General features: G+C 49.4%; 2 protein-coding genes across 2 annotated transcripts; both read right to left on the bottom strand.

Moving 5' to 3' along the window:
• Nucleotides 1-4,828: 4,828 nt before the first annotated feature.
• Nucleotides 4,829-9,794, bottom strand: HEMGN (hemogen). The gene is made up of 4 exons (XM_038125474.1): nt 9,649-9,794; nt 7,223-7,316; nt 6,539-6,810; nt 4,829-5,426 (listed from the first exon to the last, which is right to left on the bottom strand). The coding sequence occupies exons 1-4, from the start codon at nt 9,728-9,730 to the stop codon at nt 5,317-5,319; spliced, it is 558 nt and encodes a 185-aa protein (XP_037981402.1). The 5' UTR covers nt 9,731-9,794; the 3' UTR covers nt 4,829-5,316.
• Nucleotides 9,795-16,743: 6,949 nt separating this feature from the next.
• Nucleotides 16,744-18,911, bottom strand: SPINK4 (serine peptidase inhibitor Kazal type 4). Its single transcript, XM_038124615.1, has 4 exons — nt 18,719-18,911; nt 18,037-18,071; nt 17,616-17,728; nt 16,744-16,910 (listed from the first exon to the last, which is right to left on the bottom strand). Exons 1-4 carry the CDS (start codon nt 18,894-18,896, stop codon nt 16,856-16,858), a joined length of 381 nt encoding a protein of 126 aa, XP_037980543.1. The 5' UTR covers nt 18,897-18,911; the 3' UTR covers nt 16,744-16,855.
• Nucleotides 18,912-19,704: the final 793 nt, after the last annotated feature.

The raw sequence follows: 19,704 nt of genomic DNA, 5'->3' as shown, positions 1-19,704 counted from the left end.
CCTGGGTATTATTGTTGATGTTGGTGGCTTTTTCATGGAGGAAGCAGAGGATCATTCAGAGCTTCGACCTTTATGCAGGAAACATTTGTTTAAAAAGTTTTCCTTCTTGGGTAATTTCTTTTGCATTTTGTTTCCATGGAGGTTTTCTCCACCATTCCCTTCTGGAGAAAAGGCAAAAGAAAAGTTCTCTTGAAGCAACTAGGGAAAAGGTTTTTATGCCTGCCTGCTTAAGTGGGTATAAGAGAAAGTACCTCTCTGCCACAGCAGGAACTGAACTTAAATCCAGGAAGACCTTGGGGAGAACCCATAGCACCTTCCACTATCTAAAGGATGCCTACAGGAAAACTGGAGAGGGACTTTAGACAAGAGCCATGTGCTAGGACAAAGGACAACGACGCAAAGTGAAGAAAGGTGCATTTAGATCAGGTATTTGGAAGAAATTCCTGAGGTGAGGGTGCTGAGGCACAGGCACAGGTTGCCCAGAGAAGCTACGGATACTCCATCCCTGGACGTGTTCAAAGCCAGGCCGAATAGGTCTGTGAACGATCGAGGGCGAGGAGAGATATCTTTGAGGTCCTTTTCGACGCGGACCGAGCGGTGCTGCCGCTAGGGCGCACTGCCGGCCGCGCCGGGCGGCTCGGAGCCGAGCGGAGCGGGGCGGGGCGCGCCGCTGCCCGCGCACATCGGCCGGCTCGCTGCCTGCGGGCTCCTCCTGCCCGGAGCGCGGGGCCCAGCTCCGAAGGGGCACGCGAGAATTGCGCCTTCAGCCCGCCGTCGGAGTTCGGGCGAGCAAGCAGCCGTGCCCAGGGGCATGTGATTAATACTGCGCCCAAGCTCCGTTTTAGCGCTTTCATGAGTTCCCAGGGAGAGGTCTGTAGCGGAGAGAGTTGATAAAAGCGCCATTATAAGGGCTGCAAAGCACAGCCCTTATGGTAAACACTGTTTACCATGGAAGCTGTATCCTGGTTTCTTCATGTTTTCTGTGTCCTGTCAGTGAAAACCTTCAGGCTGTCTGAGGGAGACAGACACAGCTCATGCTCAGCACCCCAAGTCCCACTGGATGGACTGAATTTTAGGCAGTGGGCTTGGACAAGTGGCCATTCCCCCTGCCTTATGTGATCCACAGCAGGAATACCGGATCCAGTTAGGGTAACCCAGTGCAAGGAAGTCATTCTCATATTGGAGCTCAGCTGAGGCCATCAAGGCAGGGAGCTGGACATAGGAGACAGGCTGAAGGAATCAGGGTTGTTCTCATGGAGACCAGGTGAACATGGAGTCTTGCAGTCTGAAAGAGGATTACAGAGAAAATGGAGCTGGGGTCTTCTCTGAAGGGCACTAAGATGGAGAAAGAGGCAAGGAGCTAAAGCTGTGCTGAGGGAAAGCCTAGTGGGACATAAAGGAAAAACATTCCTTCCTTGAAAGTGGGGCAGCCCTGGAATGAGGACAAGAGGGGGATGATCTCATGTCTTGGAGAAGGTCAGCACTTGATTGGAGAAAGCCCAAAGCAGTCAGGTCAGACTAAGCCATGCTCTGAGTAGGGGTTGGATTCAAGATCTTCAGAAATCTCTCCTCACTTAACTTCTCGTACAGTTATATGATTTCCTGGCAGAACAGGAGAGTCAGGCCAGGTGGTGGAGCACTGATGAGCCTTGCTGGACACACAGCCCCCGTCTGTGGCAGCCCTGGCAGCATTATAAAAGTATTTATTTAAATAATGAACACAGGATGGGAAGGAGCAGAGCTAACAAGCCCTGAGCAGGAAGTGGTAGCCAAAGAGGGAGTGGGTATTTGCTGTCTCCAGGATTTACTGCCTAAAGTCAATATTAGTAAATTAATTAGCAAATTTTTCTTATCGTGCAAGACCAGGCACTTTTGGGGTGGAATGGCTTTCACTGACCTGTGGTGGCTTCTGGCTCTAAGTTGCTTGCCAACTTCTTTCTGCTGAGGCTTAGCTACGACTTCACTTCTGCTAAGGATAGGAAGATCCTTCTGGTTCAAAACATCACCCATGAGCAACAGCCTGCCACAGATCACCCCTGATTTTCAGCAAATGTGGGGGGCCCCATATATTAAGAGTAATTTGAGAAGTGGGAAGCTAGGGTGCACAAACCAAACAACTTCCCTTGTCCCATAGAGCTGGAAGCATATGTCCTGAAAGGATACTGAAAGGTAATCAGCATGGACAGAGAAGAGTCTGGTTCTCCAGGATATGATGTTAGGTTTCCTCTCCTTAGTGCCTGTGTCATGGCTGTCAGCACTCAGGATGGCTTCCCGTGCTCTGCAGGAAGGGGGTCAGGACCTGAAGCCTCGAGAAAAGCTCACGGGAGCATGTTCAGTCCAGCCCAGTTGACATTAACCAATAACCTGCTGAATCTCACTAGTGAGGAGACAGCTGCAGCGCTCGTGTCCGCCATGTACAGCAACATGCCTTCATCTGTGTCCTGCAAGGAGCAGGGCAGAGCATCCTGGAGGAGCCTCAGGCAGTTCTGCCAGTTTACAGCACTGCAAGGATCACTGTGTCAGGCACTTACCTGGCTCCCTGTGCTGGCCCCATAGTTCAGAAGCTATTTCCCTGCACCCATATCCTTCTTTTTGCCAGTAAGGAGGCTGCAGTCAGTTAAAGGTCTCTGGCCTCCCCCAGACTTCCCCTTCATGTCAGACCCAGACCATGGCTGTCATCCAGTTTTCACCCAGAGGGTGAAAATTTACTTTATTGGACTCTTTGTCAAGGCCCTGGGTAAAGACATCTGTCTTGGACTCAGGAAGGAGGGAAGAGAGGGAGAAGGTGTCTTGTTGCACCTGCAAAACAGCAGCCTCCCTGTCCTAGATACAGCTGCCCTAGATACAGCCTGTCGCAAGCTCCATTCAGGCAGCAGAACCTACCTCAGGGGTACACATGGACCACCATGAGTCCAGCCTCACGCCTGAACCCCATCTGTGTAAGCACGAGCTCTGTTATCTGTCCTTTCAACAGAGAAGGAACCAATGCATGGCAAGTTAAAATGTTGATTTGGAGAGCTTTATCTTTCTCTTGTTCAGTTTGCGATAAGATTTTTGTTGTTTGCACAGGCATACCTTTCTTACTGTCTGCCAAAGAAGACAAAGTAAGAGCAGCTCTAAGAGGGAGTGTGCAGTACCTGGGATGACTCCAGGACTTCCTAGCCACCAAAAGCATCTCCACAGAGATGGACGGAGGTGCTTGCTCTGGTTCCTGCACATCTCTGCCCTCAGGGAGCTCACCCAGCCCTTCCAGTGCAAGGGTAAGCACTGCTGCCCTTGTGTGTTTCAAGAGTGAATGTTGCCCCACGTTCATGGACACCTCACTCTGACAGGTCTTCACCACCTCCTACAACTCCACTTCACAATGGAGAAGGTGGACTGCGGTTGTTCTGTGCCCTCCTTGATTGATGTAAGCTGCAAGATGAATTCAAAGCTCCCCAGAAGATTCTTCTCCCCAAAATCTAGAGGGCTTTGGAAGCCAGGAGAGTCTGTATGTCTGCAGATGTGGAGTGGGCAGCATGGCTGATTCCCCTCCCTGTCAGCACTACAGAGGATTGGAGAGCAGGGAAGGGCCACTGGCTCTTGCTGGTCTCTGCCATGGCACGTGTCGGGCTCCACCAGGTGGAAGGGTCTCCTGGCCTGCCTGGCAGCAGCCACTGCCCAGCCTTTCTGCAGCACGGTGTGGGTGCCACACTTGCAGGAGGACCCCAGCAAAACTGTTGTGATGTTGCTCCTCCACAACATGACCTTCAGCCTCTGGGTCCACTTCAGGCCAGTGCAGCCTCAGCTGCCTTCCCCCAGAGCCTTGGTTTAAGAGCAAACCTCACAGACAGAAGTTCCTTCCATGCTGCAGGATTTCCACAAGGCCCTCTTGCTGTACCTTAGATATTAGGGCTTGTGGGTGAGGTTTGAGTGGTTCATGGCAGAAGCTGAGAGATCTTGTTCAGCTGCCACCGGTATCAGTGGCTCAAGGGGAGAGCAAAACCTCGAGTTAGCTGATATGCCTATAGAGAACAAAACAGTGTCAGGATACCTGACAAGGGAAACTCATCCCTCCAGGAGCTGCCCGTGGGGAATGGAGCTGGATTTGCTTTGGTATGGAGCTGCTGAATGCTTTCTGCTTTGACACCCACCAGGTGCTTTAGAGGTGCTTCTGGCAGTGTATCTGTGGAGGTCAGGATTTCAGTGTGGGGAGGCTGTGCGAAGAGCTGGCAAGCACTTGCTCCTCATGTGATATCCCTGGGACCAAAGCAGGGGTGGGATGTCAAGGGTGTCCATCGTGTCACTGGAGAGACTCTTACTGGTGTCACCAGTTAGATGTCACACATGCTGTGACACAGACCCTCAAGGGCTCTGGGACAGCAGCAGCAACATGTCCAGACTCATAAAAAAATCTCCCAAATCCCAGGGGTGCCTGCAGGATCTCGCCAGCCTTGTGCTCTGGGAGACAGGCCCTTGGGAAGTCAGACAATGGCAATGTGACCTCCACTCCTCCTCAAGAGGAGAAGAATCCTTTCTGTCAGGATATTACAGGAATGTAAGAGAGCCTCTTCCCTTGCTGTGCACAGGAACAAGGACCACAAGACCCAAAACATGGGGAGAGACACAGGGCGCCCCATTACCTCCTGGCTTCAGGAGAAATCCTGTGTGAAGCCTGGGGAGACAGGGAGACAATGACTGTGCAGAGTGTCTCCTGTCTTTGCCCCAGATGGCATTTTCCTGACAAAAGTGTATAATTCAGCCAAGCTCCAGCCCAATCCCTCTTTTGTTCGTCTTACAAGGTCAGAGTGAAGCTGCCCAGAAATTAAAAACAAAAAATATTTCCAGCTTTAGGAAAGCAAGATGTTTATTGCAGAAGAAAACAGACTATGAGAAAAACGTTCAGACTAAAAATGATAGCGCAAAGGGTGGTGGAGTTTGTGGGGTGCAGTAAAAAGCCCAAGCTGGGCTTCTCCAGCCAGCTAAAAATCACAGTGAGTGTTAGCTTTGCAGTGCTACTCACATTTATGCAAATTACTTTCAGAAACACAGGTGGATGCTGGACTGTATGACTGAACTGTAGTGTGGCAGAGCACTATGAAGCCTTCCATGGGCCCAAGCAAAATAGCCTGTTTGCAGAGAGAGCAGGAGGCTCATAAGCCACAGGCAACTCCCTAGGGGCTGCCTCTCTAGCCTGGAAGAAGCATAGAAAGCAGAGTGACAAGGAGAGTATGGGCTTCATGGCTCCCAAGAAAGTAGCTGCTCAAAATCACTGTGCCGTACTTATCAAGTTTGTGAGGTAAGAGTAAAAGATAAAAAATATCCCCAATCAGAAAGTTAATACAGAATATGCGGAATGAATTCGTTATCCTGGTGGTCGTTTTCCAGAGGAGTATTCAAATCTTCTAGTACATCTGCTTCTGCTGGTTTCAGCACATCCTGTTCACCTGTAAGGCATGTAAGAGACAGATCATTTCGCACTGGGGGCTCCCATGGTACCCCTCTGTCCCCTGTTAAAGCCTCCCTGGCCAGTCTCCTGCAATTGCCTGGAGAAGGGGTTAGGTGGATTGCCTGCTTTCCAAGGGCAGTCCCAGCTGTGGAGGGGAGTTGGAGAAGGTAAGGCACTGGTGGGTTTAAAGCCAGAGGCAATAACCACAACCCTCATGGTTGCCCATTTCAAGACCTCAGTGCTGGAGGCTGGACACCCACCCCAGAACCCAGGATGCAGAATAGCTGTTTTCCATGGCACGACAGCACCACATGCCTTGCATCAACAGGCCTTTTCTTCCCGCCGGCACAGACATTGATGGAAATGCAGTAGTTGAAGGTCAGAGGATTGTCACCTCCTCTGAAGCAGATCCTTAGTTTTCCTGGTTTTGAAGCAACCTGCATGCTTGACCCAATGACTGCTAAAATGAATGTGCTCTACTCTTCCCATGCCAGATCTGGGAGCAGCTCCTGCTGCGGTAGCTGTAAATGGATTTTCTGAGCCCACACACCAGCCTGCCATTCAGACCAGCTTAGTGCCCTCCATGCCTCAGTCCTGGCAGATTTCAAAGGTGTAGTTGCCTGCAGACACCCACTCCATGTTCCAGTGCTCACTTTGCTCTCCCACCATCTCAGTGTCAGTCCCGAAACTGGATGGACTGTGGACACAGCATGTCTTGACTTTGGCTCCTCCAGCCAGCTCTGACCATGAAAAAACTCACCTGCTCTCCACAGAGAAGAGATCTTCACAGAGATTTATCCCCCTGTGCTAATATGGCTCTTCGCAGAGCCACAGAAGTGTTCTTAGGACAAGAACGGACCAAGTCCGTTCCAATGACTGCCAGTAGTAGACTTGTTATCACTGCCCTGGACTTGGAGAGAGCTCTCTGTCCCCGCAGTCCCACCATCTCCCCACCCTTTCTCAGCTACCCAAGTTTTGTGGGGTAGGGACCCATGCCCTGGAGATCCTGTAGGATTGTTGTTGATAAGGTGGGCACCCTTGGCTGACAGTTCTCAAGAGGTGGCACTGCACTTCCCCCCAAGCCACCACAGCAGCTCTGTGGCAACTCACCAGCAGGGTCCAAGCTCCGGTCTGCCAGCTCCTCCTCCACTGCCACTGCTTGCATCCCACCAACCATGTTCGGCATGGTCAGCATAGGTGGCGGCTGTTGAAAGCCTGGTTCAGGCAGTGCTGGCTCAGAGGGCACTGGCTCAGTCTTCTCCTGTGGGTCAGGCTGGAGATCTACTGCTGGCTCTGACTCCGGGACAGCCTTGACCACTGTCTGATGGCCCCGTCCTCTTTTGGCTCTTCTGCCTCTCCTTTGCTGTTCGTTCTTGTAGTCTCTGCCAGAGGATTTCACAGGGATGCATAGGACAAAGGACTTACCCTTCTGCCCTAAGGCAGCTTTGCTGGGTCTCCCTTTTGTGATTGTCACCCAGTTCATCCCGGCAGAAGCTGCAATTCTTCAGCCCCACTCCTTAGCCCTGCACAGCAGCCTTCTGTGTCAGTGGGCAGGAGCTTGGGCAACAAATTTTTCCTCAGCCCCACATTGTGATTGAGGTTTGCTTGCTATCCCCAATCCATCTCTCTCCCCCCAGTGCCTGTGTAGACCTTGAGCAGCTACTGGCTGCAGGTCACCTTTCCTCATTGAAGACTTACGTCTCTGTCCTTGGGTGAAGATGGAGGGGCTGGGCCATGTCAGGGCTCAGGTTAAGTGCACCACAAAAGCAATATAACAGAAAAAACAAGATTTACCTCATAACCCACTGAGCTGAATCTTTCTCCAGGGCTTCTGCTTTTCTTTTCCTGAGCAACTCCCGGTCTCTCAAGCGACGGGTTATGATGACATCTACAAGGATAAAGTGAATGCTAACGTGACATTCTGATCCCTCCCTGCCTGGCACTAGAGCACTGATGCAAGAGGCCATGCTTTTTTTTTTTGTCCCAAAGGAGTCTTAATATGAAACTCCTTGAGCACCGTACTTCCAGCACAGCCTCAGTTGGTAGGATTTGATGACACAGCACCCAAAACTCCCAGGCTCCTAGCCTGACAATTACTCTAGATTTCCAGTTACAATTCCTTGGGGTGATCCATGTCTAACCTACTCCCCTACTGCAGGGACCTGGGGCATGGTGCCTTTGATCAGGCATCAATACAGACTGCAAGATAATTCTTCATGTTTTCTCCACTGTTACCCTTTTTCCCAGATGGCTGGAACTGGCCACCCCTGAAATTAAGATGTTTATCTAAAAACCTAGGAGAAAGTCTTGACCCACAAAACAGACAGTCCTTCAAAAAAGGAACAGCTCTGTGGGAGCAAGGATGAGCCAGAGGTCACAGCCTTACCCACACAGATGCTCACGTGCATTGGGCTGAGACCTCATGGGGGGATGGTGATCCAACCAGAGACCAAGACAAGGCTAGTACACACTGCTGAGCTTGAGAAAATTGGGGCTGAGAAAACCCAAACACCACACAAACTGCCCCATAGTGGTTTGCAGCTGCGAGGAAGACCATGGCAGGGCCTAAGAAAGACTAACTGATGTCAGAAAGCTCCAATGCTGGCTATATTATTTGGGCAGAATGTGCAGGTTGCATACAGCCAGCAGCAGAGAGGAGCACTCCCCAGATCCCAGTCACCGCGCCTTCCTTGGCCAAGCTAAGCAGTGTCCATTTCACTGGTTGCTAAGGGCTCCAAATGGCTTCCTGAGGCAAAGAGTAGCCTAAAAAACGGTCTGAACTTCACTTCTCCATGTCTTTGTCCTAAAAGACAGCAATTCCTGATGATTTCTAGTGTAGACTCTAAGCTGTGATAGTAAAAACTTGTCTCAAATCAAGCAGCATGAGACCCAATTCCAGGAGACACAGGAAGCAACACTACTGCCCCAAGGCCTTGAGGGAGAGGGAATTCTTCCCAAAGGTACACTGAAGAGATCACAAAAGAGCTGATTTTCATAGTTTCAACAAAACCCAAGCAGAAGTGCAAAAACCCAAAACACAAGTGGAAAAGCAAAACTATGACTTGCTCCTTCCGGACATAATCGGATCCAGCTCCTTTCGCAAAAAGCCTTGGCTCACACTAAAGTAGTGAAATCAGTGAAAAATTATCATTTTGTCATTCTCTTGATCAGATGGTAGAAGTGTCAAGGTGAGCAGGACTTCTGAGGCTTAGCTGGGATTACAGGTCTTTTATTCCAGGTATTTATTAAATGCAAGAAAAATTGTAGTCCCGGACAGGACAATGCAAAACTGACAGCAGGAGCTGCCTCAACTAGACTTTTACACAAGACACATCTGATAATTAATAATAATCTTACAGAAAGTTGTCTTGGAGGCTATTTATCTTGGTCTATGCTTCAACGTCCTCATCACAGCAGAGTCAGCTTTAAACTTACATATGACTGCCCAGAACACTGTCCAAGGAAGCTGAGAATAACTCCAAGACAAGTGGGAGGTTGTTCCCTGACATGAGGCAGTAACAGAGACAGTAGGGCTCAGCCAGCAGGAGATAACTCTGCCATCCACACAGAGAAAGGCTGTAAACTCCCTGGGAAGATGAGGTTACAAGTTGCAGTAGCAGGACCTGCACAGGGCCTCAGTTCAGCTACTGAAGTACATAATCACTTGCACATCCCATTTACAGCCAAGGTAATTTTATTTTCCTTTCAAAATGTCTTGTGAGCTGTAAAAGCAATTTTAGCTGCTTGCAATCGGTGTCCTTCCCAGTCCCTTTTAAGAAAACTCCCCTAATTCACTTCTAACTGGTCCAAGAAAGCACTCCCACAACAGCTCCAAAGCTGTCACCTGCCAGCACTAAGCAGGGAAGACCACAACAAAACATATGCATCCTGATGAAAAAATATTTACTGGAGAGCATAAAGAAACAGAAATTAAATTAAAAGATAAAAGAAAATCAAGCTACAAAAACAATGAGGCAGTACTGCCAGTCTGCAAAGAGACAATCTACTGATGCTCTCTGAGGGACTTTATTTGAAAAGTCTTTATATGTGCTTTGGGATCTGGAACATAACATGAAAAAGACACGCATTCACATTAAATGTGCATCCTCTACCCCCAAGCATAGACTAATAATTATTAGTTCTTTCTGAGAAGCAGTTGGTAACAAAATTCATGCTCTCCTCTCTCCAAAAACTCAAGTTAGGAATGTTGTCATCATTACCTGGCACAGCATACTCCTCACAGGCTGCAGAGGGTGGCAGGGAAGAGTCCGAAGAAGCATGGTCTTTGCCTAAACTCTCCATTGCTCTTTGCAGTTTTAATTAGAAAGCAGCTTAGTTCCCTGGAAACAGCATCTGGAGATACTGGTGCAGCATAATGAGAGCTTGAAAAAAATGCAGACTGCCCGCCCCAAACCTCTTATCTGGCCAGGCCACTAGGAGGGTAATAATATTCTCCTTATCAGAGTGCAAAGGTGTGTGAGTCTCTGTCCAGGACCTACTGCGTGGATTGCAAAATATGTTAGTGCTTTCATACTGCCAATAATTCCACTTCCGATAGGAAATTTACACTCACTGCTGCTAAACTGTGACTTAAAAGCTCTCCTTTGTAGTGGACATGGCAGGGCAGGATGTGGCACTGCCTCACTGCTGCTTTCCAGAGTGAGATGCAGGGATGTGTTGTTAATCCTTAAGGACCCCTTGAGAGGTCTGAAATGGGACATATGCTGCCTGAAGTGTTTGCATAGGATCCTAGCAGTGCTGGTAGGAAGGGAGCTCCAGCTCCCCTCATGGCAGGACTGGCTGCTTCACAAGTTCAGGATGGCTGTGTTGTCATATTCTTCGGAAACCCCTAAGGATGAAGACTGTCACAGTCATGTTACCTGTCCAAGAGCTGCACCAGCTTCTTGGGATCCAGACAGAATAATAAATAATAAATAATAAATAATAAATAATAAATAATAAATAATAAATAATAAATAATAAATAATAAATAATAAATAATAAATCCGTGCCAGCCTGGCTGTGCATGTTGAAGACTTCCTAATGATTTTTTGGTCCAGCCCCTGGTGGATCAGGACTATGAACAAAGCACTTCACTGGTGAAGCAGGATGGCAATGGACAGCCCCAGTAAAACCGTGGGAAGACCCAGCTGTTCCCTTGCCCCCATAGGATGATTTCCTTTAGTGGCTGTTCCTAGCTGCTGGTAGCCCCTTGCAGCCCCAGCCCTGCCTGGCCTGCAGACTCCTGCAGGAACATCTGCGGGCCAGAATTGCTGCAAAGGGGAAGCTGCTGCTTGGTACAACGGCTTCAATGCTGAGAGCCTGTTCCTTGCTCTGGAAATGGCCGGGCCCCTAGATCAGTGCATGTGAGATGAGGGGGTAATCTTGGCCTCTCCTGAAAACTGCCTTCATACTTTCTTATGCCAGCATAGCACAGAAAAGCTCAAGCTTATATTGTGTGTAACAACTCTGGTGGACCACAGATACCTCTTTAGCCAGTTTCTAGTGCACTCAGCTGCTATCTGCACTTTTGTCCATGAGCACTAAATACTTACTGGTTAGGTGCTAGTACCCCTAATGCCTTCCCTCCCTGCCCACCATGAATTCAAAAGTGGTTCAAAGGTTGGTAGAAGGACTCGATAATGTGTGTACTCCCAGGTCCTCTGGGACCCGACTGCCTTTCATGGCAGGGATGATCCCACCTCCTCAAGCAGTCTGAGGACTTGCCCTGAGGAAAGCAGCTCCTCAGGGATGAGCAGATCTGGCTGCCTCAAATCTTTGCCAGTCTTTTTTTATTTTTAGTGTACATCCTGTAGTCTCAGCAGGATCTCTCTCTAGGTCCCTGGAAGCTCCAGAGCTTGAAACTTCATGCATATAGATTTCTTAAGATGTAACCTTGGAGGTCCATGGTCATCCCTGCTGCCATTCTTCTTATCCCCTGAGTTACCACTTTACTCTAGGGCTCCTGCCCTGTGTCCACTGCAGATTACATGGTACCTCCAGAGAGGTGGGGTAGGTCTAACAGCCCCAAAATAAGCAACAGGGTGGTGGCAGCAGAGCAGATATGGGAGGCTCTGATATGGGAGGGTGGGCCAGGAGCATGGATGGCATAAAGAGATGTGGGGCTACCAAGTCATTCACAGAATAGTTTCTTGTAGCTCAGTCACAAATGAAGACAAGGTGTGCCAAGCTGGTGAGGTTGTCCATGTTCCAGCACTGTCTGATGATGCAAAGCACTGGAGACACCCTGGTCATGCAGACATCTGGGAACTGTATCCTGGCAGGATACTTCACTGTGCAAAGGCATTGCTTTTGGAGGGGCAAACATACCAGACCTTGAACATTGTTTCTGGTTTTGTATCCCTTATTACAAAAAACACATTATCACAGAACCACATAATATGCTAAACTGGAAAGGGCGCAGCAGCAGTACATCTCTTGTTCCTGTTCAGAACACCACAAAATCACACCATGTGCCTGAGAGCATTGTCCAAATGCTTCTTGAACTCTGACACACTTGGTGCTGTGACCACTTCCTTGGGGAGCCCATTTCAGTGCCCAAACACCCTCTGGGTGAAGAACCTTTTCCTGATATCCAACCTAAACCTCACCTGGCTCAGCTTTAGGCCATTCCCTCGGGTTCTGTCACTGGTCACAAGAGTGAAGAGATCAGTGACTACTGCTTCTCTTCCCCTCACAAGGAAGCTGTAACTGCAATGAGGTCTCCCCTCAGTCTCCTCCAGGCTGAACACACCAAATTACTTCAGCCGCTCCTCCTATGGCTTCACCTCAAGGCTCTTCACCATTTTTGTTGCCCTCCTTTGAGACTTTCTAAGAGCTCAATGTCTTATACCCAAAACTGCACCCAGAACTGCCCCCAGCACTCAAGGTGAGGCTGCCCCACTGCAGAGCAGAGCGGGACAATCCCCTCCTTTGCCCGGCTGTGATTCTGTGCCTGATGCACCCCAGGGCACGGGTGACCCTTCTGGCTGCCAGGACACTGCTGACTCATGTTCAACTTGCCACAAACCAGGTCCTTTTCTGCAGAGCTGCTCTCTAGCCGCTCATTCCCCAGTCTACACACACATCCAGGGCTGCCCCATCCCAGGTGGAGAAACTGAAGTGCTTGGAGAATGTTCAAAGAAGAGCAAAGAAGCTTCCAAAGAGTTTAGAAAACAAGTCCTCTGAGGAGTGACTGAGGGAGCTGAGGGTGTTGAGCTTGAAGAAAAGGAACCTGAGGGGACACCTTATTGTTCTCTACAGCTTCCTGATAGTAGACTGTAGACTAGTAGGGGTCCATCTCTTCTCCCAGGTAACAAGCAATAGGACAAGAGGAAATGACCTCAAATTGGGGTAGGTTTAGGTTGGATGTCAGGCTGCCCAGGGCAGTAGTGGAGTCACTGTTCCTGGAGGTATTTAAAAGGTGTGTAGGCATGGTGCTTAGGGACATGGTTTCCTGCAGGACACAGCAGTTAATGGTTGAATTCCAGGGTCTTAAGGGTATTTTTCAACCTAAATGATTCTATGATTCTTTATTCTGGGCTGTTTGCAGATGGTATGAAGCATGGAAGGAAGAGTTGAAATCCTTGTGTGTTTCAGTGTCCACAGGAACTAGGGGCATGCTCAGGCTGTGGCTAACTCAGCTTCTCACACCAGCCATCTACATAGTCAACCCAAAGCCTGGTGAGGGCTGATAAGTGATGCTTGACTCAGCAAAACTTTGCCATAAGACACTGCAGAGCCCGTACTGCAAATGTTCCTCCATTTTGTCTATCTTCAACCTTGAAGGGAGCATTTGTGAAAGAAAGAGTCACTGTGCCCCTAAGTTCTTCAGAGGTGTTCAATGGAATAGATGGACTTCAAAATCTTATAGAGCTAGCACTTGCATCTCTCAGGAAGGAAATCTCTAAAAGACACTTGTCCCTCGAGTGTAAACTGCTTTAAATGCCAAGGAAGAGATTTCAGTATCCCACAGAAAACTTTGGTAATGGTTAGCAATGAGGAAATTATTAGCAATGAGGCCCCACCACCTATTTTCAAATTGTCTGTACTCTGAAGTAGAGGGACTGAGATGTGCAGCCAAAGCTGCACCCCCTTTGCTGCAGAGAAATTTGTGCAAGCGCGTTAAATTTTATGGCCAGTCTTGGCTACATGAACTGTTGTAGCTGGACACTTTACAGTGTGCCAAGTGCTGCTTCCCTCCCCTTTCTCCACACGTTTCAGTTCAGCTAGCCCTAGGCCATTTTCACTGATGTGTCCAACTTCCTCAGTTCCTGAGGCCCTAGAAGATGTCAACTGAGTGTTCAGCAACCTGAGCATCTCCAGTGTCACAGACTCCTCAAATGTCATTGGAGCTGCTCAAACGGGGATCACCAACCTTGGGTACATCTCACCATGCCCCCACATAACTTTCAACACACAAATATCCTAGGAAATTTTTGTCCAAGGGACAAACACTCCTAGGGCTGGATCCTACCATTTGCTGGACTGCTTTCACTGTAGACACAACACCAGGCTTTGGATCTATGTGTAAGTCAAAGGTCTTCATGAGCCTCAAGGGTATCCGTTCCCCCTGTCTGGGAAGGCTACTGCAAAGCACTATCCACAGACCTATATATTCCTCCTTGCAGTCATGGATGCAGCCCGGGTCAAGATGGGCAGCTGGGAGAGCTATGCTGCTGCCACTCTTACAGGGTGTAAGGGCACTTCTTCCAGTTTTGTCTCACAGGACAATGACAGAGAAGCAACTTGCAGGCTTGTCCTTCACTTCCTGACTTGAGGAAACTTGCCTGGTTGCAACACACTGCTCTGGGAGCAGGACCACTCATTGCTCTGTGTGAGAAACTACGGTGCCTGTGAAAGCAGATAATCCCTTCCTTTTCCTGCCTTGACTGAAGCATGAAAAGATGAGAAACCGACAGATAAATTGAACAGGAAAAGCCTATGCAAAAGTGCAAATTCATATGCATACTCTCTGGCACAGATCAGGGCATTGCAGGGATCTTGCTGTCCACCAGCTGCTTCCTGAGTCTCACCTGACCTTGGCAGGCACAGATCTGTTGGGCTTCAGAGTCAGGCTCTCAGCACCAGGCTCTCTTGCACAGGCCCTGAGGTCTGTGGCAGTGTTCAATCACTGCCTTCACCCTTCCCTTGGTCTGCCACTTGCTTTTGAGAGATGTGAAATAAACAGCCAAATCCACAATTCCCTGGAGAGGACGAATATCACTGAATTTGCTGTGTGTAGAGTCAACACTGACCCTGCCCTGTGGCTGCCCATGCTCTGACCTTGCAGGTCTGGCCTATTAGTCTGTGCTTTAGTTCTGCAATTTCTGAATAAACACTCCACTTTGTGCTGGAGGCATGTGGTTTCCCTCTTCAAAGAGCTTCTGGATGGTCTGTGTTGTTTTTTCCTAGCCTCTGCACATAAATAGTCGTGGCTCTCAGGGCATACACAGCACACACGCTCTCTTGGGCTGCAGCCACTCTGCCGGTGCAGCTCAAGCCATGGCATGGGGCTGAGATCCTGGTGACACTTGCCCACCCCAGGGGAGAACGAGACCCAGTTATCTAAGCGGGCATAACCTTGCCCTCTGCCCTGCCAGAAAACTGGGATACAGTTGTCCAAATACATCCTGCCTGTGGCTGAGTTGGCAGCAGCAGGAGGAGAAAACCTCAGGACACAAGTGAGCAATACATTTGTGTTGCTCACTGTGGATGTGTTTTGGCCTTTCCCTATGGTGCAGGGGAGACAACAAGGTCTGCAGAGAAGAACTGGCAACACAGAGAGTAGCACACAGCCAGACCACTTCTTCCATGCTATTTGGGGACTGGAAGGGGTCAAATAGCCTTGCAGAGCCTTGGGTCAAATGAAGAGGTAATAGCAGCAACCATGGGCAAGTGTCCCCTGCTCTGCAGAAGTAGAAAGGGCTCAGGAAAAGAAAACAGGGAAAATCAAAGCTCTGGACAACCCTGAGCAATTAGTGAGGCTAGGACTTTTCAGCCTAGGAGAGAACTTTCTAAGGAGAATAAAGTTTTCGATGACAGCAGCTGCCTCTGGGACAGAAAATAGTGGACACAATCCATCTGACTGAGCACAGTTGTTTTATGCTCCTCAATACTATTTTTAGCTGCAGCATTAAATCTGTCAGCAATGGCTTTGTTGTGCATTTTGATGCTTTGGGTGTCCCACCTGGTGGCTCCAGCAAGGTGCAGAACTGGGTGAGAGGGTGAATCCCAGCTGGCCAAACACATAGTCATAGTAGACACTGGCACATCTCCCATACTCCAAGGAGGGTCACTGACTTTGGGGAGCTCACTTGACCACATGGCAGACCCCAGACTCCTATCAGATGCCTGCAAATGAGAGCCATATGGGATACTAGTATAGCAGCAAATCAGAGCAACATCATCTCTTGTGGGTGAGCACAGACCTTTCCTTGGAAGGTTCCAACTCACCCTGAAGCACTCTTCAAAGCTGATCAGAAATCTCAGCTGGTAATTCTGTACAAATACAACATCTCATGCAGGACTGAAATGATCCAAGGAGGCAAGCCCTGCATCAGTTCTCTGATCTCTGCCACTGTGAGTGGAGGGGGCCCCTTGCCTGCCCAAGTTGTATGGCCTTGTTGCAGGTGTTTTGTGTGTCCATGTGCTAGAAGTGGGAGATGAAAGAGCAGAGGAAGCCCCAAAGCCTGCTGATGCACACTGACACTATTACCTTGGCGGGACTGAGCCCTGCCACAATATCAAAGATGGCCCTTACACCAGGAGCAACCTATCCCTGAAAATTCTTCAGTTTGGGGTTTTTCTCAAGTGCTGGAGCAGACATCTGGGATCCCTGGTGTTCACCATCTCTGCTCAGGCTCTTTCCATACTCCCATATGTTATCTGAGCTGACTGCTTTATGAAAGGCCTTAGATGAAAAGCAGAATAATATCTAATATGAGAAGTGCAGATGTTACTATTTTCAATTTGAATCAGCTCTGGAACCAGTGAAGCAGTTTACTAGGGAGACATGGAGCCATCTTCTTCCATGCCAAAGAAACTTTATTTTCCCTTCACTAAATTGCCTCCCAAAGAGAAAAAAATGTGCTTGTTCAGCATCTTCTTCATCAGGATGGGTGCATTTCTTACTACTCCTCCATGGCCTTTCTTGCAGGAGCGTGGGTGAGATAATACTCTGTGCAGAGTACACCGGTTTGTTATGTGGATTTGAAAATATTGTTTTGACTGTGCACTTTTAGTAGTGCTTGGTGGGAACAGGCTTACGCTGTTTTCCTCCAGCCATGCATAAAAAAAGTGCTGTTGAAACAAGATTGTGCATGTTATTTTATTATTCACCATAGCTAGCTTAAGTGTGCAATTCGCACAGAGCACACAGGATCAATTAATCACCTGTGTTTAGGCTCAGGAAAGCTATCAGAAAGCTCAGGTATCTTGACACTGCCCATCTTTCAAAATCCGGATGTCTTGCCTGGTTTTCCTAGAGTAATATAGGAAAAAAGAGTAAGAGATCAAAATAAAACACGATTCCATGAGTCATCCTTTGGCTGCATTCCATCAAATGGAATGGAGCTGACTATTACAAAACTGACCTGCTGATTTTCCTGTCTAAAGAGCTGAGGTGACTGCAACATCCTGGCTCATGGATGTGCCCTCCCAGGGCCTGTGGTACTGGTGGTGCATCTGCAGCTCAACCTGCTCAACCTGCTAGGGCTGTCCCTAGCACGAGGTTATGGTGGCCATGGGTCTATCTGAGCCCCAACCACCATCCCCAAGAATGGAGATCCCCTCACACTTCTGTAGTGGACCACCAATTGGACCTGGTGCCTGTGTCAAATTTTGACCCTCTTGGGGCTGCTGTTTGTGGCTGTTGCCCCATGTTGTATTGCCTGCACCAAGACGACTGAGGCACCATCCCATCTGCAACTGTAGACTGCTGCTGGATACCCCCAGGCATCCCCTTCCTCAGCCTGGCTGGGTACAACTCCTCTGCACTTCCTTGCAGCTTTGCTTGACAAGCTGGCCATCCTTCCCCTCCAGCACACGGTTTGTTATTTGCCAGGCAAGTGCCCCCTGCCGTGGCTTTTCTCAGGATCTTGGGGGCCTAAATGACTTCTTCACAAGCACCCAGTTTCAGACAGCCAAAATTAGACCTAGGAGGTCCCTGCCAGGGGCATGAGCTTACATTTTTTCCACACAGAGCTGGCATTCATTGGCATAGGTATTTCCATCGGTCCCACAGATGGGCAAGTACAGGAGGGGGCAGGCCTGCAGGTGAACTAGGTCTTCACACACCGGCTGGAAAGGAGAAACCATAGCACAAACTTCAGTGCCACCAGCACCCATTTCTTCCCCCCAGAACACTCAGGCAGAAGCAAGTGCCACTGACAACCTGGTTCTCTCTGTCTCAGAGTAGTGCATGCCCACAGAGGAGCAGGGGCTGCTGAATCCCTCAGTGGGACTTGTGGCCTGGGCTTTGGTGTGGGTTTGGTGCTGGAACACCAGTGGCCATGAGGCTGGGGATGATTTCTGGGAACATCTTTCTCCCAGGCACAGCAGGCATGCCCATCTCAAGCCATGAACAAAGAAAACCAGAAGCCTCTTACCTTTCTCAGGCCATCCCCTTCATTCAGCTCTGCCTCTGAAAAAGAGCAGAGACCCATGAGTGTGGCACACCCGTGCCTGATGGGAGGAGCACGAGATATTGACAGAGGATCACATCCAAACCAAAGGGAAGGTAGTGTTGTGCAGAGCCCATTCAGGACTGAATCAGCTCTGCGGGTTTCCTGAGGGGGGATCAGTTTGCTGCTGCATGCCATTCCCACCCCTCCCTGACAGCAGCACAGTACACAGCTTCCATGCACAGCTGAGCCGGCTGGGACAAAGCTGTGAACGGCTGTTCCCACCCCCTAAACCCTCTCCCAACAGCCCCCTCTCCCAGTTTCTGGGTCAGAAGTTCCATGGAGCATCCAACACATCTCAGGAAATGGGAAACCATGCAATGCACAATGTGGCACGGGGTATCCTCAGAGGGATGAGGCTTGGTGATATTGCACAGCTGGACAACTGCTGCTTCTAGGGAGAGCGGCTTTTGGTGGGTTCCTTTTTCTCAGGCAAGCGGCGCAGTAGCAACAGTTCACAGCCCACCTATGCAGTGTACAAATGTCCTGGGAGCATGGAGGCTCACACACAGGCAACTGCAGGACCACCACTACCTGCACATAGGTAGCAACAGCTTCCCAGAGCCTATAAACAGGTTCTTCCCTTGTAAATATGCTGAGCACATACTGTTCGTGCAAAGACTTGCCAGTTTGCATGGAGGCAGGAACTGCAGCAGCTGTGGACTCTTCCCTCTCCCAGATCGTTCCCAAGTGCAATACATTTGATGAACCAGACTGTAACCCTTGCCACAAACTGCTAAAAAGGAAGGCACGGTGTGTTTGCTCCAGTCCTTCTTCCTCATCATGCTACAACTGTTTGTTTGCCCTAACCTCACCTCCTCTCCAAACCAGAATTTCTGGGTCTTTCTGCCCTATCCTGCATTCCCCTCCATCCCATTACCCATCTGCCATTCCCAACCCACCACCGATGAACCAGCCTCCCGCAGCAGAGCAGATTTACCTCCAGCAGCGACCAGAGTCGCCATTGCCAGCAGCAGCAGCAGCTCTCTCCCAGGCATGGTCAGTTCAGGCAGACCTGCTCACGTGCCTCGCTCTGCTCGTGGCTGCCTTTATAGAGGAGGGCACAGCCTTATCTCAGGAACACTGGGAAAAGCAGTGTTTTGTTCCTGCTGGGAGCAGCTGGACTGTACACCCTAAGGGATCACTTAGGCACTCTCACACATAAGATAAGCTTTCCCCTGAAGCTTCCCACTTGTCAGCTTCAGGTGGCAGCATCAGAGGCTGCTTTACAATCCCTTTGCACTGTAGTCAGGTGTTGTGGTTTGACACTGGCCGAACGCCAGGCAGCCACGGAAATCATTCACTCACCCTCCCCTGCCACAGCTGGGCAGAGGAGAGGAAAAATTACATGAAGGCTTCATGAGTTGAAAGGACTGGCAGAAAACACTCCAAGGGCAAAAGAGGCTTGGCTTAGAGGTACAAAGTGAATTTATTACTAACAAAATCAGAGGAAGATAACAAGAAGTAAAATAAGCCCTTAAAAACACCTTTATTTCTCCACAACCCTTCCCTTCTTCCCAGTGACAGCACAGGAGACAGGGCATGGGGGTTTTGGTCAGTTTATCACCTGAGATCTTCTTCTGCTGCTCAGGG

Source organism: Motacilla alba, chromosome Z (assembly GCF_015832195.1).
Source record: "Motacilla alba alba isolate MOTALB_02 chromosome Z, Motacilla_alba_V1.0_pri, whole genome shotgun sequence".
Lineage (NCBI taxonomy): Eukaryota > Metazoa > Chordata > Aves > Passeriformes > Motacillidae > Motacilla > Motacilla alba.
Note: the sequence above shows the minus strand (reverse complement) of the source record. Positions and strands in the feature narration are given on the sequence as shown.